At 49.4% G+C, this 21793-nt stretch overlaps 2 protein-coding genes and 1 pseudogene across 2 annotated transcripts; 2 read left to right on the forward strand and 1 right to left on the reverse strand.

Annotated features, from left to right (window-relative positions):
• Nucleotides 1-1527: 1527 nt before the first annotated feature.
• LOC101772941 (acidic leucine-rich nuclear phosphoprotein 32-related protein 2) lies at nucleotides 1528-3985 on the forward strand. Its single transcript, XM_004982153.3, has 2 exons — nucleotides 1528-2321; nucleotides 3578-3985. The coding sequence occupies exons 1-2, from the start codon at nucleotides 1635-1637 to the stop codon at nucleotides 3722-3724; spliced, it is 834 nt and encodes a 277-aa protein (XP_004982210.1). The 5' UTR covers nucleotides 1528-1634; the 3' UTR covers nucleotides 3725-3985.
• Nucleotides 3986-11083: 7098 nt separating this feature from the next.
• On the forward strand, nucleotides 11084-14011 carry LOC101773355 (annotated as a pseudogene).
• A 275-nt stretch (nucleotides 14012-14286) lies between these two features.
• LOC101763931 (putative cyclin-dependent kinase F-2) lies at nucleotides 14287-16344 on the reverse strand. The gene is made up of 3 exons (XM_012848923.3): nucleotides 16258-16344; nucleotides 16033-16098; nucleotides 14287-15300 (listed from the first exon to the last, which is right to left on the reverse strand). The coding sequence occupies exons 1-3, from the start codon at nucleotides 16342-16344 to the stop codon at nucleotides 14293-14295; spliced, it is 1161 nt and encodes a 386-aa protein (XP_012704377.2). The 3' UTR covers nucleotides 14287-14292.
• Nucleotides 16345-21793: the final 5449 nt, after the last annotated feature.

Consider the following 21793-nt stretch of genomic DNA (forward strand, 5'->3'; position numbering starts at 1 on the left):
GGGTTGACTCATAGCCGCTTTAAGACGTGCATGTGCTGTTCGATTTGGCCGGGTGGGACGTGACTGAGGTGACCGGCAAACCTGCATCCGAGGTACGTAAAGCTAGGGGGCGTTTGGATGCCACGGGCTAAACTTTAGCCCTGTCACATCACACGTTCGAATGCTAATTAGGAGGATTAAATATGAGCTAATTATAAAACTAATAGCAGAACCCCTAGGCTAAATCGCGAGACGAATCTATTAAGCCTAATTAGTCCATGATTTGATAATGTGGTGCTACAGTAACCATTCGCTAATGATGGATTAATTAGGCTTAATAGATTCGTCTCGCGATTTAGCCTAGGGGTTCTGCTATTAGTTTTATAATTAGCTCATATTTAATCCTCCTAATTAGCATTCGAACGTGTGATGTGACAGGGCTAAAGTTTAGCCCGTGGCATCCAAACGCCCCCTAGCTTTACGTACCTCGGATGCAGGTTTGCCGGTCACCTCAGTCACGTCCCACCGGCCAAATCGAACAGCACATGCAGACGCATGCGTGCGTGCGCCAATCATCGATGCACGGCGCGCCTGTGTGCTAGCTAGCTCTGATTTTGATCTCGTGCCGTGTGGTAGGAGCTCGTCTCGTCAGATATATGGAGATCAAGGCCGGACGGCACCCAGATCAGATCTGCTCAGATCTTTGCCTCCTGCACCAAGTGAAAGATGGTGGCCCGGCACTGTGGCCTACGATCGACTCCACTGCCATCTAGTATCATGCAAGGTGGCATGGGCAAGACAAAAGCGGAAGCTGTCTCTACAACTTTGCAGCTGCACCACTAATCGGCAATTTCGACAGTAAGCGCTATAGTTCTCTGCCGTAATTAACCATGACTCAATCTTGCAACCGCATTGAAGTATACTATACCAAGAGCATCTCCAGCAATCCCCCGATAAATATTTTCTAATAACTAATTAATAGAGATATCCTAATATCTTTTTCATTGTTACTATAAGAGTTGCTTTTGCAGTCTCCTAATAATGTCATTCCAATCCAACTACCGTATTTGGAGAGGCAGAACTCCTCCTTTATTTGAGGAGAGTTTGCTGGAGCATTATTTTTTTACCAACTCTCTCAATATGGTAGTTGGATTGAAAAATTAGGTTTTGCTGGAGATACTCTAAGTGCCCCACGGCTAGGGGTGGTAAACTGGATTATGGCCCTCATGCCTCCTTCCTAATCCAACTTAGCTCTATTTATTTTTACCTTTAATTTAAAATCATACAGCACATGAGCTCGATCTTCATCGAACCCGATCGGTTACCACCCCGCCACGGCCCATCAATGCCCAGCCACTCGGCGGCGTTCTGAGATTGAGCGAGCACTCCAGTGGGCCTCAAATCATTAAAAGTGGATCATTTCCAGGGCCTGGCACGGCCTTTCCCTTCCCAGCAACATGGGCCGAAACCCAACCCAAGTAATGCTTCCGAGGCCCATTCACACCACTCCACGTCCCACCGCGCATCCCCTCCCCCACCAAGCGGCAAGACCCCAACCCCAATTCCCCATCCATTTCCTTCCGTACGCCTGGGTTTAGCTAGGGTTCCTCTTCCGCCACCACTCCGCCCGCGCCGCCGCCGCCACCACCGCAGCGATGGCCGCCTTCGGCGAGGACGACGCGGCGTGGGAGCGCGCCATCGCCGCCGCCACCAAGACCGCCTCCGGCGCCACCTCCGGGCCCAAGTCCCTCACCCTCGACGGCGCCGTCAAGTCCTCCACGGGCCGTCTCCCCTCCCCGGCCCTCTTCGAGCGCTTCGCCGCCTCCCTCGAGGAGCTCTCCGTCGCGGGGGCCCGCCTCTCCTCGCTCGCGGGCCTGCCGCGCCTCCCGGCGCTGCGCCGCCTCTCGCTCCCCGACAACCGCCTCTCGGGGGCCGCCGCGCTCGCCGCCGTCGCGGAGGGCTGCGGCGCCACGCTGCGCCACCTCGATCTGGGGAACAACCGCTTCGCCGAGGTCGACGAGCTCGAGCCGCTGGCCAAGCTCGGGGTCGAGGCGCTCGACCTGTATCAGTGCCCCGTCAGCAAGATCAAGGGGTACAGGGAGAAGGTCTTCGCGCTGATTCCCAGCTTGAAGTATCTGGATGGCGTCGATGCCGAAGGAAACGAGCGTTTGGAGACGGATGACGAAGAGGATGTTGAGGAGGACGAGGAGGGGGAGGAGGGAGAAGAAGGGGAGGGAGAAGACGGAGACGAGGATGATGGTGAGGGAGAAGGGGATGAAGAAGATGGGGAGGATGGGGAAGGGGATGATGATGATGAAGAAGAAGAAGAAGGCGACGAAGAGGTCAGAATCTTTCTTATATTTGTATAAAAAGCCTCATTGATATTGATTAGATATGATGCAATTCAACTCTTTTAGCTGACAAGTGCAAACTTTAAAATTGAAAAATGGGTCGTAAATTGCATGTGGATGAAGTTGTGTGAATTCTGATTGATGAAAGACGTTTATGGGGAGAAGATTTCACTCGATTGACCAATTCTTATTATTTGCATAACATTTGCTAGGTAGAGGATGTATGATGCTAGCATTGAGTTATACCTTTGCATGAGTGCCACTGTCAATTTAAATGTTTCTGGTACTGTTATGATCCATTTTACTTATGCATGACATTCCTTTGGTAGGTCTCTGTGTATCAAATGATCATTCGTTCATTTTTTTTATATTTCTACCTCTTGCTTGTGGACCATTTTATGCGTTGAAGCTAATCAATCTAGTAATTTGCTAATCTCACTTTGAGGTGAGTAATAGTTGGTGTCTTATTGGACATTATGAAAACCCTGGTATCAGAATTCATTTTATATTTTTGTCTTTTTGGTGCATGGAAGCAAATCTTGTGCAAGGTTATGAAAATTGGGTAAAATGCTCTCATCTAATGAAGGCTGACCATTCTAACTGAAATATTATTCCATTGGTTACTAATAGATTGTGTCTAGAATGTTTGAACTGAGGTGTTTTTGGGTACGTTTATGTGGAACTCTTTCCTGCTTGATCTTCTACATAGACGCCACTGGGCCTGCTATTTTCATGCTGATATTTCTGCGTCTTGATGTTTCTTGCTGTTGTGTATCATCAAGGTCGACACTTTTTTTATGTCTTGGCTCTGGCACCTAGTTATTTGTTCTCATGAATGCTCCAATACCCCATATTTTGAGTTTACTTGCAGAGATCTCACAGTTCTTGGACTGTGCTTATGTCTGTTGGTACCTTGATTTTGTTTAACATCTGGGTAGCTGCACGTAACATCATGCTTATTTGCTGTTCCTGTGAAGATGGTTGTGTTGAACTAGTGATGATGTTAGGTTTGCACAGTGCAACCTTGGCCATGTTGCACCGATAGAAATTGTAACTGCCATGGAACTCGTGGTGTTATACATACATGTCCCAAACCATTCTATCTAGTTCAGCTTGTGCTTCCATGCATTTCTAGTTTACAAAATGAAACTTTATTTTTTTGGGTCGAAGAATTTGATAAACCTAATTGTCCATTTCACCTACTGTTAGATGCTTGCACCACTTATTTCAATTTTGACCATTTTCAGGCTGAAGACGAAGCGGATGAAGCTGATGATGATGAACTTGATGCTGATGAAGAAGACAAGGAGAACATTGAAAGCAAAGCAGGTGGGTCTTCCCTGCCAAATAAGAGGAAAAGGGATAATGATGATGACACCAATGGAGATGAGTAAAAGGGTGAGGAAAATAGTTTCTTGCTGAACTTTGGAAGGTTTTGTGCACTGATTATTCTTTTCATGCTTTTCCGGTGCTTTGTTTTCAGACTTGTAATAGACTAGAGCATAGTGTCTGTAGTATCTTCTGTAAGTTGTTGACTCTGAAACCATGAGTAGTTTTGGACACCCCCAGAATACTCGTTTTTTTTCATGTTGACTTCCTGATGCTACTAATTGAGATCCCAGTTCATATAATACTACTGCTTTATACTGTGGTTCTGGAGGGTGTTGGACACTTGGGCTTTTTCACGCTTGTATGTAAATGCATCCGTTCTGCATTTTTCTACTGTCTGGCTAGCCGTTTGAGTGAATGTTGTTTGTGAATTGTGATAAAGGGGATTGCTCTATAAGGTTGTTCGCGACCGTGCCCTAGAAAGAAAGCAGTTTACAGACACAATCTCGATGAAGCCAAATGGAGCCTAACCAAAGCAAAGGACCAACCAAAGGACCAAAGAAAGAACAAAGGACCAACCAAAGGACCAGAGCAAAGGACCAACCAAAGGATAACAGAAAGAGAAACACTGGAAAAATGCACAAACAACCACCACATGACTCAAAGCAACAAAGAGGAAGCACATTCGAACCCACAAATCTAGACACAGCCACTCTCTTGAACCTGCCAAAAGAAAGAGAAACACTGAAGAAACGCATACAACCACCACACGACTCGAAACAACAAAGAGGAAGCATATTCGAACCCACAAATCTAGACACAACTACTCTCTTGAACCTGCTAAAAGATACAACCTCGTTAAGGGTGCTAAAGGTCTCAGAACCGCAATGGTGGCAAAGCATCCACCTAGACATTAGGATCACGGCAGCAAAGCATTCGCCTAAACATAACAACGGTGGCAAAGCATCCACCCAACCAGCACGACCATGTTGGCAAAGCATCCGCCCGAAGCAACCAACGACGGCGGCAAAGTATCCGACAGAGCAAGAACAGCGGCAAAGTATCCGCTAGAGAAGAGGGGGCGGCAAAGCATCCGCCAGACGACGACAACCTAAGCAACCCAGGCGAGGTGGACGAATCGAAGCGAAGGCAAGTGCAGCAGAAGACACTTCCCAAGGAGAGCAAATGACCACCACGAGGACCCTTACCGGCCGGAGATGACTGGGGGCGATGTTCACCAACGATCCCTAAAGTGATGGCAGCAAGAACCCGCAGAGATTCCAAGACGCAAGGGAGGAGGCGACGCGACTGGCGCCATCGTTGTCCGACTAACACGGTCAAGGCTTTCACCTGGAAGCTCACCGGAGGGGAGTGAAAAGGAGAATGAATGACGCCTTCAAGAAGGGAAGCGGCCCGGGGGCGTCGCCATCATTAACCAGCAAGCAGGCACAAGGCTTTCGCCTACACCCCGTTCCTTCCCCAGAAATCACTACCGCCACCACGAGCACGGGGACCACTAGGCGCCAAGGAGCCGAAGAATGCCGCCACAAATGCGAGTCGGGATAGCCAGTTGGCAAGTCCCCTTGCCGGGCGAAGATGGCGCAGCCACCAAAGAGGGTTTCGGGGGGGGGGGTGGCCACTCGGTCGGTCACGTGGCGACGGCGCATGGAGCCCCACCCCTGACGCACCCGACAGCTGGGGAGACAGCGACCATCCTCGCCGCCCGCCCACCGGCAGCGGAAGGGGCGGCAAGGGGAGGGACGCGAATCCAGCTGCGACAAGCGCGGATCCGGCTGCCGGGAAGCAGCAGCCTCCCGACCGCGGTCCCCTGTCCTCCAGTCGGCGGAAGGGGGAGTACGCGGCGGTCATCATCGGGGAAGGGATCCCCATGCCAAGGATGTGTAGATCCGGGCTCAAGGGAGGTGGATTTGCCACCGGTGGCCGGCGGCCGGCGACCGGCGGTGGACCTAGGCTACCGACGGCGTCTAGGGTTTGCGGAGTGGGAGTGGAGAGGGAGAAAGGAAGAGGGAAGGGGAGGGAGAGAGCGCACGCGGGGCGGCTTCGGCGCCACCGCTGGCTGCCGCCGCCGGAGTCAGACGGGTGTGGTTGGTGTGGGGGGCCTCAATAATCAATAGATCATGTTGCTCTACAAGGTGATAAAGAGGATTGAGAAAAATCAATCTGTTGGAGTTGCTCTAAAAGTCTAGAACTCATTCAGTGAGCAATCAGTCTCCAACTCCAAGTAGAACCTGGGCAACTTGGTCCGAGGATAATGAAGTTGATGCTGAGGCTTTTGTTTTGTTGAGGTTACTGTACGATGAAAGGAAAGGCTCTCAAGCGTCTTTCAACCCGAACAAGAGGGAAAATGGGTCACGTACGAAGATGAAATCGATGGAGACAAAGACAACAAACCGGTGTGGGGAGTCATTCCTGTCATTTTTTTTGTCTTTGAGCTGCAGCTTTTTAGCTTTTTTGAAAAGCTGCTGTTGATTTTTTTTTCTGAAAAGTCAACACTAATTTTTAGAAGATGTGTTTAACTTTATAAGTTCAAAAAGTTACGAAAAGATCATAAAATTGAGTTTTTCAACTTTTCATATAAACTCAGCTTTTTAATTGAGTTTTCCAACTTTTCATATAAACTCAGTTTTTTTGAGCTTCCAGCTTTTCGAAAGTTGCACGAAAAATACGCTCACGTTGAGAAGCTGCTAGAAAGCTCAAACAAACATGCCTTTGGAAGCTTTCTTCTAATGGCTTGTTCTTATGGCCTTGTTCTTCCAATGCTATTCCTAAGCTTTCTGGCTAATAGACTAAAAATCCTGTCTGTTTATATATGTGTGGTTCAGTTCCAGAGGATTATCTGGAAGTACTCTGACGAGTCAATGCCAAAGTCTTGTGAAAACCTACCGTGGCTGCTGTATGATGGCTATATTATTGTCGCACATCGTCTTTCTCTTCATCTGTCAGTTTCTTACGGTACTAATCGGGAGACAGGTTTGGAGCACATGCTGGTGTTGATTCTTGAGGTATTTTGGATATACTCCTCCGACCCAAATTATAGGTCGTTTTGATTTTTCTAGATGCATAGATATTATTATGCATCTAGACATAGGATATATCTTAGTGTATAATAAAGTCTATAAATCTAAAAAAGATAAAACAACATATAATTTGGGACGGAGAGAGCAATGTATCGAGCACGCTTGCAGATGATCGACCGGGTAAGATCAATTCACCGCCAAAGTAAAAATGACTTGTCTAAAGAGATAGCCCATGACTTCTGTAGAGACAGACATTATAGGCAAGGCAACGCCGACACCTTTACTTTCAAGGGTGAAATGTACCCCATCTGAGGTAGTGAAGTAGAACCACGCGGAAAACACAAAGATGTAATGCAACACAACGCCACTCAACTCTATATATATCAATGATTGTGCGTAAAATTTGGAAACCTCTAAGAATAAAAGACATATGCTATCTTATCCAGCATTCGACTATATTTTGGAACTTTGCAACCGTAAGGCGCATAAGAGACGATGAATTTTTACAGTGGAAAGTAAGAAAAGGCTCTGTAGTACAGTCAATTTATTCCTATGGCCCTTCTCAGAATTTGATACGGTGCCCTCTGTTCTTCAATCGGTGTCAACAATGCGAACACAGTACAAGTAGCACGTGGGTGGGTTGACTGGAATGAGAATCTATGTGTTCTCATCTACACATCGCAGCCTAATTTTCCATTCTTTGGTTTATGCATGATATATGTATCTGTCGAATCTAAAGCTATTACGCTACACATTTTGGTAATTAAAAGAACTCTTATTTACTGAGCATGAATTCGCAGCCCCCAAATCCTCCCAGTGTGCCAACTGCCAATATTGTCGCGTTCTATTCCACTAGTTTATATTCAAAATCCTACGGTATTTAATTGATAAAAAGTAGATTATAGTGAACGTTTTTCCCAGTATAGTAGAGCCCCTGACAACCATTTTTTACCAGGCTGCGCAGGGCTGCTTTGCCGTTGAATTGGTACCCATCGGAATGGCTTTCAACCGACAGGTACTGTCGTAATCAACTCTTCCTTCACAGGAGGGCATTGAGATGGCAAAGCGTAACTATTCCGGCGATGTCTCTTTAAACAAGAAGAGCCCATTCCTTTCGTCAAAACATCATCGGAAGGCCACAGCGACACCTGCCCTTTCCGATGGCGAATTTTATCGTCCTCGGAATTGGACCACTACTGCACCTAGTACTGACTCTATGATGTCAGCAAAAGTTTCTGCAAAATTGGTGTGCTGAAATTGCCATGGTTGAAGGACAGAATGACTTCGACAAGTCCTAAAGATAAACGGAAGGATTGTCTACAGTTGATAGAATTTATGGAAGAACATTGATATCCAGGCATGAATTGCGTACGTAGTGGACACTAGTGAATTCAAGGTATTCACTTATGTGCGCAAATTTGCCGAACACACATGATAGTGCTATGATAACCGCTTTAAATCTTGTAAGAACTACAAGTAATGGTTTTGTTTATTCCCACTTACGTGGTGGGCTAGGTGTGATGAGCATCTTTTTTTTTTGAAATACAATAAAGATATAAACGTTTATGCACGAACACTCTGGACCTTTATAATATGGACAAAATCACTGTAACCATCTTGCTGTCAATTAGTTGCTTACCGCTACAAGAATAACACCATTAGTTCATAAAATAAATCTAGAAAAAATGCTAGTACCAATTAATTGGGGCATGCACATTGGTCCACATTAGTTATCTTATAGGTTGCACCATGTGTACTGCCGCATAAACTTTTAATTATGGAGGAAAGCGTAAAAAGTGAAAGTGGAGTCGTGAAAACAAATATTCCATAAGCTAAAATTTGGAGCTAAGAGATGACCCATGCGCCATTGTTTTACAAGCTAAACTTCAGAATTGTATGTTAAATCGGAGTTAGGCCCAACAAAAACTTGAAGGGAAGGAGAAGACCACACCCCCACTTTGAATTAGGAGGATGCAGAGCTCGAACTCAGGTCTTCCTGACTGAGAGCGAGCTCCAGTGGCCAGTCGACCGCGAGACCACCTGCAGAGTTAGGCTCAGTTCGCACTCATATTTATTTTATAGGTGTAAATGTCTCGCAAGTGTGGAAACCACCTCCTAAGGTTTTGATGCCGTCTTCCCGTATCATTTGGGCTGTAAGTCTAGCTCACTGTGCATGTTTTGAAAAAAAAACCCTGTACTATATATAGGGTGTTCACGGAAACTGCGCCGCTTCATAACATAGGGTCTCCATGTGCATCCTTCTCCTCCTAGTGCTAGCTCTCTTCTCCGTCCACCACACCGGTCATAGCCACACACCTTCAACCTCGAGCTACCTCCGGAACAAAGGTCCACAGTAGCGAAGGTGTTCTACGGTAGTAGCCCAGTAGGGTGCTTGTCTTGCTACCTCCTTCGCCGTATGCCGCCTCTTCCGCCTCCGGCGAGGCCAGTTGGCCGTACTGCTGGTACGCTGCTCGCTACTAGACAAACTGTTTCATTTTTGTTTCAGTTGCAACGCACCCGTACGTTAACGTTATTGTTTAATTTGCAAAAAAGAAAAATAGAACTTCCGATAACAACTTTCAGCTGCATCACCATTTTTCCGGTTGTAATCACTTTTTTTAACGAAAAAAATTTAAAGCAAATTCAAACTTTTAAAAAGTAAAGAAAAAGATATCCAATCAATACAAGAAAAGACCAAACTAGCTAAGTGCGCGTGTGCAGCAAACCAGGGAGTCGCTGGCGTTATTTCCCTTCGAAAGTGTTGGAGTCACAGGTCCAGTAGCGACCTCGCATCTTGGGCACGAGAGAAAGACAGATCCTAGACTAGGTTTCAGAGGTGCAGAAACTCATCCCTATCCAACAATAGTCTCCGCATATAAGCTAAACTTTAAGTTCAATTTTTTAATTATTATAGAGGACATGATATCCTATGTTAGAAAAGTACTTTAAGAATTTTCATTGTTACTTTTCATGCAAATTTGTATATCTACGATTAATTTAGTATTATACGCTCCTAATGTATATAGATAATCATGAAAGCTTTTAATATAATTTTTTAACATAAGTTATGATGTACATGTCATCCTAAAAAAATTAACTTAAAACTCAACTGTTCTCACATACACACACGTACTTATTTTCATGAATACATGCACAAAACTTTACCCCTCAAAAAGATTGGACCAGCAAACCTTGAGATTGATAAAGTCAACATAGGCACTTCATTGTAATGGCTGGCACATCGTGTACTACCTAAATAATAGCACCGTTAATTTGAACAAATACAAGCACTCGTGGTGAGTCAAAGGCGCAAACTTAAGTGGGTTAGTTCCATCAAGGAACCTAACCAATAGAACTACGTTTGTTTAAAACTCAACTTAGCTTGCACGCAGAAAAATGAAAATAATTAAATATCAATAAGGAATAGTTGCAAATTAAAATAGTTTAAGAGAGCAAAAGCTAAAATGAGCTGTAATATCATGGACAAGAAATTGTCCCAGGCCCATCTTGGAAACGGGAGTCGATCGATGTAGTCCCAGGCCCAGTATGCAACTCTTTATCGCAATATGGAAGTACTCTCTCTGTTTTTACATGTCATATTAAACTGTCTTAAGTCAAACTTGTTCAATTTTAATCAAATTTATAGAAAAATATAACAAGATCTACAATATCAAATTTGTTTCATTAATTCACTATGGAATATATTTTGATAGTATATATATTTGGTAGTATAGATATTGTTATACTTTTCAATAAATTTAGTTAAAATTAAACAAGTTTGACTTATTACAAGTCTAATGTGACATGTAAAAAAATAGAGGGAGTAATAATCACATTACTTAATATCTGCAAGGACCTGCAGCAAACTGGACAGGGTGGGCAGGAAATGCATCAGCAGTGTTTGCCGCTGTTCTTGGTGTCTTAGTTGCTATCCTTCTTTCCACATCCAACCATGTACATGTGCCTCTGGAAAAGGGCACAGGCAAATCAATGAAAGTTGTATGCCCAGTATGCCGTCTTTCCCAATTAGCAAGCTCTGCATATTCTTGATCCGTAGTAGAAGAGTGAGGCTCTGTCCTAGTCTTGACTCTTGAGAGCTCCTGGCATCTTTATAACATTGGAAAGAAGAGTGCAAATGAGTCAAAGCAAACGGTAAAAATCATGTCTATGCAGATGCTGAGGAAGATGACAATTCCCCATATCACTTCTCTTTGACCTTACAACATTGGTAAGAAGGGCGACGGTAAATTTTTTTTTACGGTCGACAGCAATTTTTGCAGGAGAGAGTAAGGTCGCGAATGGAAGTTATGTAGCAGCACATGCATATAAAGATGTCAATGCTAAATTACTAGTAAGATCTAGCCGTGTGCTTTGCCTGCAAAAAAAAAAACAGCATACCATAATTGTTCTTGTTGCCTGATGGCGCGCATGCAGTAGTAAAAATGGGGAGGCTCGCCGGATGCGTCCTGCTATTATCACTTTCCATCAGCCTCCTGCCGCCCGCCGGCGCCGAGCTCGTGACGACGAAGTGCGACAACGGCACGTAATACGCCGCCAACAGCACCTACCAGTCCAACGTCCGCCGCCTCATCGCGGCCCTAGCCGCCAACGCCTCCCGCTCGCCGTTCCCGGCGGGCTTCGCCACCGCCGTGGTCGGCGCGAGCCCGGACACGGTGTGGGGCGTCGGGCTCTGCCCCGGCGACACCACCGGCGCCGACTGCGGGTCCTGCCTCGCCCTCGCTCCGGAGGTCGCCTTCAACAAATGCCGGGGCGTCAAGGACGTGACCGTCTTCTACGACCGGTGCACCCTCCGCTACTCCTTCCGGGACTTCCTGACGAACCCCGACAACGGGCAGGTGCAGGACAGGGGGATCAGCGACAACACCGTCACCACTCACCAGCAACGCCGCCTGGTTCGAGGCGCTCGTCGTGAGGCTCGTCGGTGCGCTCTCCGACTGGGCGGCGTTCAACACGACGGCGAGGTACGCCGTCGGGGTCATGAGCTCCGACCAGGTGGGGTTCCCGGCGACGGACAAGGCCGTGGTGCACAGGATCATGGGGCTAGTGCAGTGCACGCCGGACCAGGCGCCGGGGGCGTGCCGGCGGTGCCTCCAGGCGCTCATCGATGAGATGCCGGCGGTGTTCAACGCCACCGTCGGAGGGCGGTTCCTCGCCGTGTGGTGCTACCTCAGATTCGAAGTGCACGAGTTCTACGACAGCAGCCCGATGCTGAACCTCGTCGCCCCGCCGTGGTCGCCACCTCCCTCTCCGGCGTCTGCAGATCAGACAGGTATGCTACGTGTTATCATTCTGCATGCCTGTAGTAAATTTCGCCTCGCAGTTATAACTGTTATTGACAGGAGGTCGCGGTTGTCCTTCTGACCAGTTTCACATTCCTCCTCTGGAGAAATGGACGGACACGGAGGTAAGTTCAGCTTCCAACTTGTTAGTTTCTTGATCGAGCTCGATACAGATGATGTAGGAGGTGAGCTCACCTTTCTGTTTCTCGTCTTTTATATAGCATACCAAGAAGACGATGACCATGATGCATCGCTTCTGTTTGATCTGCCAACGCTGAGGCTTGCAACTGACAATTTTTCCGAAAGAGAATAAGCTGGGGCATGGAGGCTTCGGCGCAGTAATATTGCTAGCTGCAGAGTTAAAAAACCTCTTTCCCCTTCCCTTCGCAAAAAATAAATTAAATTAAAAATAAACCCTCTCCCTCCTAGACAATTTGTGAATGGCATGTGTAAGTTACTACGATTAATGTTCAGCAAAATGACATTGGCCCGGTAAAGAAAATAATAAATCCTGAACTGTATTTTTCAGGGGTTGTTGCCTGATGGACGGCAGATAGCCGTGAAAAGAATGGACAAGGCTTCAGGGCAAGGCCTGAAGGAATTGCGGAACGAGCTGCTCTTGGTAGCCAAGCTCCGGCACAACCACCTCGCAAAGCTTCTTGGAGTTTGTTTGCAGGGACAGGAGAGGCTGCTTGTCTACGACTACCTGCCCAACCGAAGCCTGGACACCTTCCTCTTCGGTACGACAGAGATGCCACGGTGATGGCAGAATTTCAATGCCACAGTATTCGATCGTCTGAGTCGTTTCATAACCAACCAACACTAGCATCCATGGTTTGTTGAAGTTGAAGTTGAGAAGCGTCTGTTGTTGGACTGGGAGACAAGGTACCGGATCATCCACGGGACGGCGCGAGGCCTCGTGTACCTCCATGAGGACTCGCAGATCAAGATCATACACCGCGACCTCAAGGCCAGCAACATCCTGCTCGACGGTGACATGAGCCCAAAGATCTCCGACTTCGGCCTGGCGAGGCTCTTCAACGGCGACAGGACGACTACCATCACGAGCCAAGTTGTCGGAACACTGTTAGTATAATCAAGCATACTACATAATAGCACTCCATCTCTGCTTCCTTCTTCTCTATCGATGACACAGCATCCCCATGATCTGAATCTCCCATTACTGCATGTTCTCGTGTCTGCCAGGGGATACATGGCGCCGGAGTACGCAGTTCTTGGCCACCTGTCGGTGAAGCTTGACGTTTACAGCTTCGGAGTCCTGATCCTGGAGATCGTCACTGGAAGGAAGAATACAGACATGAGACATGTCCGAATCGGCCGTTGATGAGTCCAGCAATCTGCTGACCTATGTGAGCCGTCCTAACTGCTTTGCTTAAATAAATGTACACGGAAGTACAATAAAAGATCATCCAAACTGAGTAGTTTTGCAATTGTAAAGAAATGATCCTATTACCAGGTGTGGGATCACTGGCTGAAGGGAACGACGCTGGAGACCATGGACCCATCCATGGACTGCCGGGTCCCGGAGGGCGAGGTGCTCAATTGCATCCACCTGGGGCTCCTCTGCGTGCAGGAGAACCCGGCGGACCGGCCGAGCATGCTGGACGTTCTCGTCATGCTCCACGACCATGCGGCGAGCTTCGCCGCGCCGTCGAAGCCGGCGTTCGCGTTCGCGTACGACGAAATCAGCTCCGTCAACAGGTCGTGGGACGATGCTTCTGGAGATACAGGCACCAAAAGGGCGCAGCAGCAACCCTGCTGTCTTCCAACGAGATGTCAGTATCAGAGTTCGAGCCCAGATAGATAAGTAGAGCCATAGAGATGCGTACGGTTCCTGTGTCGTGGTAGCGGACGGGCGCCGAGCACAAGTCCATGCCTTTTCGACACGAAATGTATACAACAGTATAAGAACAGACTAGTGATGTTGTAACTTACCTGTAATGATTACAGTGCCTCGCCCCTTACATAAGTAATGATTGGTTTATGTAAAAAAACATTACATCCTTAGAACCGGGAGCCATTTTCATTCTCTTAGAAGTTTAATAATGATGGATTCAGATAGATGCGTTCAGAAAAACTACAAACTTCATCAATGGAAACACAGTTCAAAACTAGAAAAATTGAAGGAGCATTGTATTGACAGAAAGCTCTGTTCTGAAGAACAAACTAATCTACATCATAACCATGAAAGTTACACCATAGTATTGAAAGAAAGCTCTGTTCTGAAGAACAGACTACTCTACATCATAAAACATCAGAGGAAAAATCTTCAAGTTATGCACATCTTGGTCTCTTTGGCGACGGCGACACCAGTTCATCCTTTGGCAGATCCAGCACGTCCATCTTGGAGAACCATGGGTGCTTGAGCGCGGCAGCTGCCGTGAGCCGCTTGTCGGGGTTGCACGTGAGGAGGCCGTTGAGTAGCTCGAATCCTTCGTCGGACAGCTTCGTCTCGGGGTACTTGCAGCGTAGGATGTTGGACTTGTGCCGCTGCTGGTCCAGCTCCGTCATCTCGTTGGCGAACGGCGTGGACGAGAACCACGGCCATGCCATGTCATCTGGCACGCCGAGCACGCCGACGATCGCGCAGAGCTGGTCTTCAGAGTCTTCGCCCTGGAACGGAGCCCTCCCGGTGATGAGCTCCCCCATGACGCAGCCGAGCGACCAGATGTCGACGAGCGCGTCGTAGTCGGGCTTCTCCAGCAGCATCTCGGGCGCCATGTACCAGAGCGTGCCGGCCTGCGTGTACGGCGGCCGCTCCGCCATGTGCACGGCGAGCCCGAAGTCGCAGAACCTGAGGACGCGGTCGTCGCCGACAAGGATGTTCTCGGGCTTGATGTCGCGGTGGATGATGTGGGCGTCGTGCATCCTCTTGGCGCCGTTCAGCAGCTGCCACATGGCGGCGCGCACCGTGGCCTCGGGCAGCGGCGGGCTCCCGGCGCGGTCGCGCTGGCGCAGGGCGTCGCGGAGGCTCGCGCCGCCGCACTCCATGACGAGGCAGAGCTCCGCGGTGTCCGGGTCGCGGGCCAGGCCGCGGGAGCCGACGACGAAGGGGTTTCCGGCGCAGGCCTCGAGGAAGAGCGCCTCCCGCAGCAGCGCCGCGGGGCCGGCGGCGGCGGGCTCGCTGGTGAGGAACTTCATGGCCACGGCGCCACCGGTGGCGCGGTGGCGCCCCTTGATGACGGCGCCGAAGGCCCCCTGGCCGAGGCAGCAGGTCTCCTCGTAGTCGTCGGTGGTGCCCATGGCGACGCGCGTCCTCTTGCGGGTCGGCTGCGCGGCGGCCTGGTGGCGAGGAGCGGCGGCGGCGGCGGCGGCTTCTACGCAGGCGGCGGCCATCGCGAGGAGAGGGGAGGGAGGCGGCGAGCTGATCGCGGGAGGAGGAGGGGGGAGGCTGCGGAATGCCGGTGGCGATGCGAATCATGGGCGGCGCAAGGGGACTTATGTACGGCGGAGCGAGTCCGACTCCGATTGGCGACGATGGTTTTGGTTGGAACGAGGAAGTCGACTGCAAGTCGGTGGCCGCACGGCGCGTGATGGATCCGGATGCACGACGCGTACATGCCAAGCTATTACTGTCTACTGTGCACTACACAGGCCGATGCCTTGCTCGTAACCCATCCCTGACCCTGATCCGTCTGTGTTTCGAGTTCTTGCCTGACGAATTCCGTCACGGCGCGTGCCACGAGAGCATGTTTTCCCGGCTGGTCCGGAAAGTGCTTACCTGGCATGGTCTGCTTTCTTTCTGCGTATCTTTGTATTTCAGACATTCAATTCAGTTTGCATTTGCAACCATGTGCTTTCTGATATTTTAACGAGTAAACCTGCTGAGAAAAGAACAGAAGAGACAGCAATGCTCAGATTTATGAATTCAAGTCGATCAACAACAGGTTCATTTAGTTTAAACTTTGTCTGCAAGAGCTTTCACTTCCAATGTGTCATGCACATCATATACTGATAGGAACACAAGCAAAATGGAGGCCTATGTCATGAACTTCAGCTTTTTAATCAAATTACAGATCTACTTGCGGTTCCCTCCACATTTTTCTCATCTGGCTTGGGACCGGCAAATGCAGTGTTAAACTGCAAATTGAGTTCAAAACAGCAAGATAAGAAACCCAACCAGTCACACTACATTCTATATCCTTTCTTCAGTGCAACTTCTGAGCAATATAATCAGGTATACCAGCTGTTAAATATGCCTATGTTCCAGAAGTGAAATTGAACAAGTTAATTGCCCACAAGCGTATAATCGATGGACGGGTAGTCGGAGAGCTGCTCAACGATGTGGCCGTACTTGGTCATCCACCAGTCGTAGTACTCGAGCATGACGAAGACCACCTTCTTGTTGTGTCGCGTGGTGATGTAGAGAGGGGTACATGTGCTAACGTGACCAGTTTTGAAGTATTCGGGAGTTTATTATTAGGGATCTGTTGTGGGATAACATGATTTTGGGACAAAAAACTTTTAGTAAAGCCTCCAATAGATAGTTTTGGAGGAGATTTTTTTGGTAGACTCTTGGAGTTGAGCAACTCCAAAAGCTCCCTTAAAATTACCCCAAAATCTTATTTTGGGGGGAAAAACTCACCTCCAACGGCTCCCCAATACTTCCCGTAAAAATGCGCGGATGCGAAAAACGCCTCTGTCACCCCGCATATATGCGGGAGACCGATGCTTCCCCGATCCATCGTTTTTTTTTTTTGCTCTTCTTTCCATCTTCCCGTCGCGCAGCACCCTAACACCGACAGATTCCTCCTCTCCCGGCAGCAGCGCATCTCTTCCTCACGTAGCCGCAACCGCCGCCGCGACTGTCCCCATCGCCAATGGCCACACAGATCAACCCGAAGCTACCGTGCCCCGCACATGGAAGCGCCTCGCAGCTGGGAATCACGGGTTTGCCACTCGCCATGGCCACCGCCACTCTGAGCTCATGCGCCGGCCAAATGCGTCGAGCTCCAGCCGTCTCCGTCCAATAGCCGCCACCCACCACACCCCGACCTCCTGTCTAACCTCCTCAACCTCTCCTCTACGAGCGTCCGTGGCCGGAGGGCCAAGGATTTCAAATCCCGCGGTTGCCCGTGGTCCTCCCGCCGCCGCCAAGACCTCACCATCAACGGCACCCCTCCAGCCATCATCTTCACTAGCTGACCCCACAAACCGAACGCTGGTAATCCCCTCCACCCCAAGCTCGCCTCCTCCGCCCGTACTCCACACCGCCGCTCCGCCGGAACGCGGCCTTGCCGCCGTGGCTACGCAGAGCGCCGCCCCGCTCGCCACCAGCCGCCTATGGCCTGATTCCCACGACCACAACAAACTCCGTAGACGCGCCTTGTCTCACTGATGCTCACGATGATGCCTTAGCGACGCGGAACCTGACGCCCTCCACGGCGCGCACCAGCTCGACCTCATTCTCGATCGCGCGTGACCTGTTCTAGGAGACGATCACGAGTCGTGGCTTGTCACCCTCGGCTGTCTTGGTGCGCTGGCTCCTCTTGCCGCTGTGGAGTTGTTGTTTCCTCAGTACTGTCGCCGCCGCCGCCGCCGCAGCAGCTTCCTTCTCCTCTTCCTCAATGATTGTTTGGATGCAGCCACGGTGAGCGTCGTTGAGCATCTGGTGGAAATCCTAGATTGTCTGGTTGGCTGGTATCCGCGTGGCATCGATGGCGAGCTCATCATGGATGCGCAAACCAATGACGGCCTCCAAGAAGCAGTGCGTGCGGCAGTCGTTGGCGAAATCGATGGGCGGTTAGTCGGAGAGCTGCTCAACGATGTGGCCATACTTGGTCATCCACCAATCGTGGTACTCAAGCATGACGAAGACCACCTTCTTGTCGTAGTGTCGCGTGGTGATGTAGAAAGGGGTCCATGTGCTGATGTGGCTAGTTTTGAAGTATCGGGGAGTTTATTATTGGGGAGTTTATTATTGGGGATCTGTTGTGGGATGATATGATTTTGGGAGAAAAAAATTTTAATTGAGCTCCCAATAGGTAGTTTTGTGGGAGATTTTTTGGTAGACTCTTGAAATTGCTGACCTCTCTTTGCAAAGTTTCCAAGAACCGGAGCTAGTGCCATTATTGTATGCAGGTTCAACAAGCCTGGAGCCCTGGGCAGCATTTTTTTCTTTAGAAAAAGTCTAAATTACTCCATTCAAGTATAGTAAAAATTCAAATAACCCTCGAAATTACCTTTTTGTTTAATTACCCCTAAACTATGCTATTTGGTTCAAATAATGTAATTTATCTTTTTTCCTCCATACATAAGTTGAATTTTAATTTAATATTTTGCATGATGGCAGTGGACATCATAATTTATATTAATATAAATATTTATGAAATTTTCATTATTATTTTTATATAATTTTTTATCTAAAGATGAATTCATCATTAAATATCGTACGCTATTAAAATAATAATAATAAATTTATAATATAGTTTTCTAACATGTCTTATGATGTCTGCTATCATCTTGCAAAATTTGAACTTAGAACTCCACTTGTGCATAAAGAAAAAAAAATAAATTGTATCGAGGGGTAAATTGATCTAAATGGTATAGTTTAGGAGTAAACTGAATAAAGTTGAGAGAAGTAATTTGTATTTTTTTTTTAGCATGCCCTGGACAGCAACCTAATTCGGTGCTCTTGCATGCTGCGGCTAATGATGTCTAGCCTAGCCGTCGGAAATTAAACTTGTTTTATATATGTCACCCCTTTTCTTAATCTTCATAATGAAATCGATTGTCGTATTTCATTGTTACTGCAATGGAATCAGTGGGCTGGCCATACATATTTCATTGTCGTCGTGCTAGGGAATTATTTGAAAGGGAATATGGTGTGCCCTTCGGTTGGAGGCTCCGGCACAGAGACCTCTCGATCGACACCAGCTCGGTCACGTCACATGGCGCAGCATCAGCTCTGGCCTCTTGGAGTGGTCGCGGTCGCGGTTGCCTCTTCAGGCACGTAGCGTAGCACCACGATCCTCCTTGCCTCTGCTAGCAATTCTGCTGCACAAAATGCAGTGGCGCAGCCGCAGCAGATCATCGCCATTGCTTGCACATTTCGGCCTAGAATCTAGAGATGGCGAATTAAAGGCAACACGACTATTGGGCTTGGTGTGCTATATATGTGTTCAAATAAACTTTGATCAGTTTGGTGATATTTGGTTGAAGAAGAGGGAAGTGGTTTTCCGTACAACTACTGAACTACTATGGCCTGTGCTTTGGGTCTTCGATCTCTATCTAACTTTATGCTGCCATTAACTCAGGCCTCGTTTTACCATTGACCACAACATTTTTTTTTGGGTCAGCATGCAAACATTTTTCTTCTTCTTTTCGTGTTCAAAACATCTGCTTCAAACCATGCATCGGGTTTCACGCGATAAAATAGAAGAACCATGGCATCCGATATCAGATGAACAACAAATTAAAGCTGAGCAGCGGCACAGAATATCATCACAATCACATTCACATCCAGAGTTCTAGACAAGAGCTAAGACAAACAAGCACAGAGCAAGCGATGATCATCCATCACGACCAGGTGAAGAGCACATCCACATCGCAACACCTCGTTCAACCAACAAGCTACCACAGATCACAAACATACGCACGAAAACTAAACAGAAACGCAAACGAGCTAGCAGCACGGTAGGCAGTGGCGCATCAGCTACGGCAACTCGAAAGGCGGTGCACGGGCGACATGGAACGCGGTGGCCGGCGGCCGGCGGCTGTCACAACCACCACCGAGCCTACACGCACCAGCCGCACGCCCACGCGCGGCTACACCCGGCCCTGGGCATTGGCGGCACTCCGAGGGCTCGGGCACTTGCCGGCGAGGTCGCCGGCGTCCCCGGGGCCGGAACCCACGCAGGCGGCGTAGAGGCCGGAGATCCGGTCGACGCCGAAGCTGCGGCTCGACTGCGGCACGTGGCAGAAGCAGGGCACGCCGTCGGCGCCGCCGCGCACCGAACCCACCACGGCCTCGCAGCACGGCGGGTTGGGCGACGACGACGACCGGCCGCCGCGGCAGAAGAGCTCCATCTGGTCGGCGAGGACCGCCGTGGCGCAGCCCGTGGCGTCCGCGGGAGCGGCGGCGGCGGGCGCGTCGCCTGCGCCGTCGCAGGCAGAGGCAGAGGCGGCGGGGGGAGACGAGGGCGGGTACGAGTACGACGCGGCGGGTCCGCCGGCGTGGCCGCTGGACGCGCAGGCGGTGTAGAGCCAGAGGAGGTAGGTGCTGTTCAGGGCGGCGCGGACGAGCGGCTCCTCTGCCGCGAGGCGGCAGAGGCAGCGCGCACCGCCGCCGACGCGGGCCGAGTGCGCCAGAGCCTGGCAGCACCACTCGGCGGGCAGGCCGTGCGCGCAGAAGAGCGCCACGGTCGGGGCGAGGACGTCGAGCTGGCAGCCGCGAACCGCGGCGGCATCACTCGGGGCCGCGGCGACGAGGACGACGAGGAGGAGGCCGGGCAGGAGGAGGATCTCACGGGAGCGCGCCATGACTTGCCAAGAGGCTCAGGCCGAGGAGGAGGAGCTCCGGGGTGGAGTGGAGTGGAGCCTGGAGCGTCTCGATCGCCTGCGTTTAATAGAGCAAGAGACCGGGGGCAAAGTGGGCAGAGGAGAGAGGAAATGCTCGTCATGGGCTCATGCCGGTCACGGCAGCAGGCCTGGGCTCTTGGTCAAAGCCTGGGCTCATTGCTTTCCTGCAGAGTGTGATGATGGGAGGAGTTACGCGCCCAGCCCACCCAGCATTTGCGACCTCGCTGAAAACTTTCCAAGAAACTGCCTTGCAAGTTTGTAAAGCTGAAACTAGCTCCATGACCATAGCCCAAACAGTTGGAGAACCAGCAGAAGCAAAATTATGGATGTAAAATGCTTTTGGTTGAAATGTTTTGCCATTTTTTTCTTCATTCTCATCTACCTTTTTGAATAAATACTCCTCCATCCCATAAAGAGTGTTCATTTAGAAATTTTCGGACAAGATAGTGGGGTTGCAAGATGCCCAAAGTGCCTCCAATAACTCTACGTAGTCTGCTTTGGCAGCCGAGCTGCCGGATGGATACCAACAGTTTAGGTACTTGTTATCTGCCTTTGATTGATCCTAACAGTTGTTTACATGAAAATCAAAACGTAGATGGTGGAAAAACAATGATAGCTCAAAAACTTTTGAGGCGCATATTTAGTGAAAATCCACTTGGAAACCTCAGGTCGCGTGAGGGTTGCTTGTTTGCAAGATCAAATACCAGGACCAACGAGCTGCAGTACAGGTGCTCGATTCTCTCGATCGCATTCTGCAGCACTGTACTGACTTCTGAGCTAGTTCTGCCATATGCCATGTGAGCTAGGAGAAACTGAAACCTGCTGTAGTGCTGTGCTGTGAGCTTGTGACAGCGTGACAGTGACTAAGTGCACCTTCTGAAAGGAGGTCTCGGCAGAGAGACCTCGTCTGCTTGTCATGGGTTCACATGGCTAGCTCGCAGCAAAGCTTCATGCTATGGCCGTATGGGCGATATGGCGCCCCTAGCCGAAACTGCGAGGAGCGCGCCATGGCTGAGGTGGAGGAGGTTCGGGCTTTGGGGAATCGGAGTGCCGTGCTGCCGGATCTCGATCGGCTGAGTTCAACAAATAGAGGCCGCGGAGTGGCAGTGGCCAGAGACCAGAGTGTGTGGGGGGGGACCGAAGAGGACGCTTCGCTCCGATGTGGAAACGATCGTCGTGTCGTGGGCTCGTGGCCAGTGGCGGGCGCAGGATTTGGACTATGGGTATTCAAAATTGAAGATGACAAGAAAAAAAA

The sequence above is a fragment of the Setaria italica genome, chromosome IX (genome assembly GCF_000263155.2).
Source record: "Setaria italica strain Yugu1 chromosome IX, Setaria_italica_v2.0, whole genome shotgun sequence".
In the NCBI taxonomy this organism is placed as follows: domain Eukaryota; kingdom Viridiplantae; phylum Streptophyta; class Magnoliopsida; order Poales; family Poaceae; genus Setaria; species Setaria italica.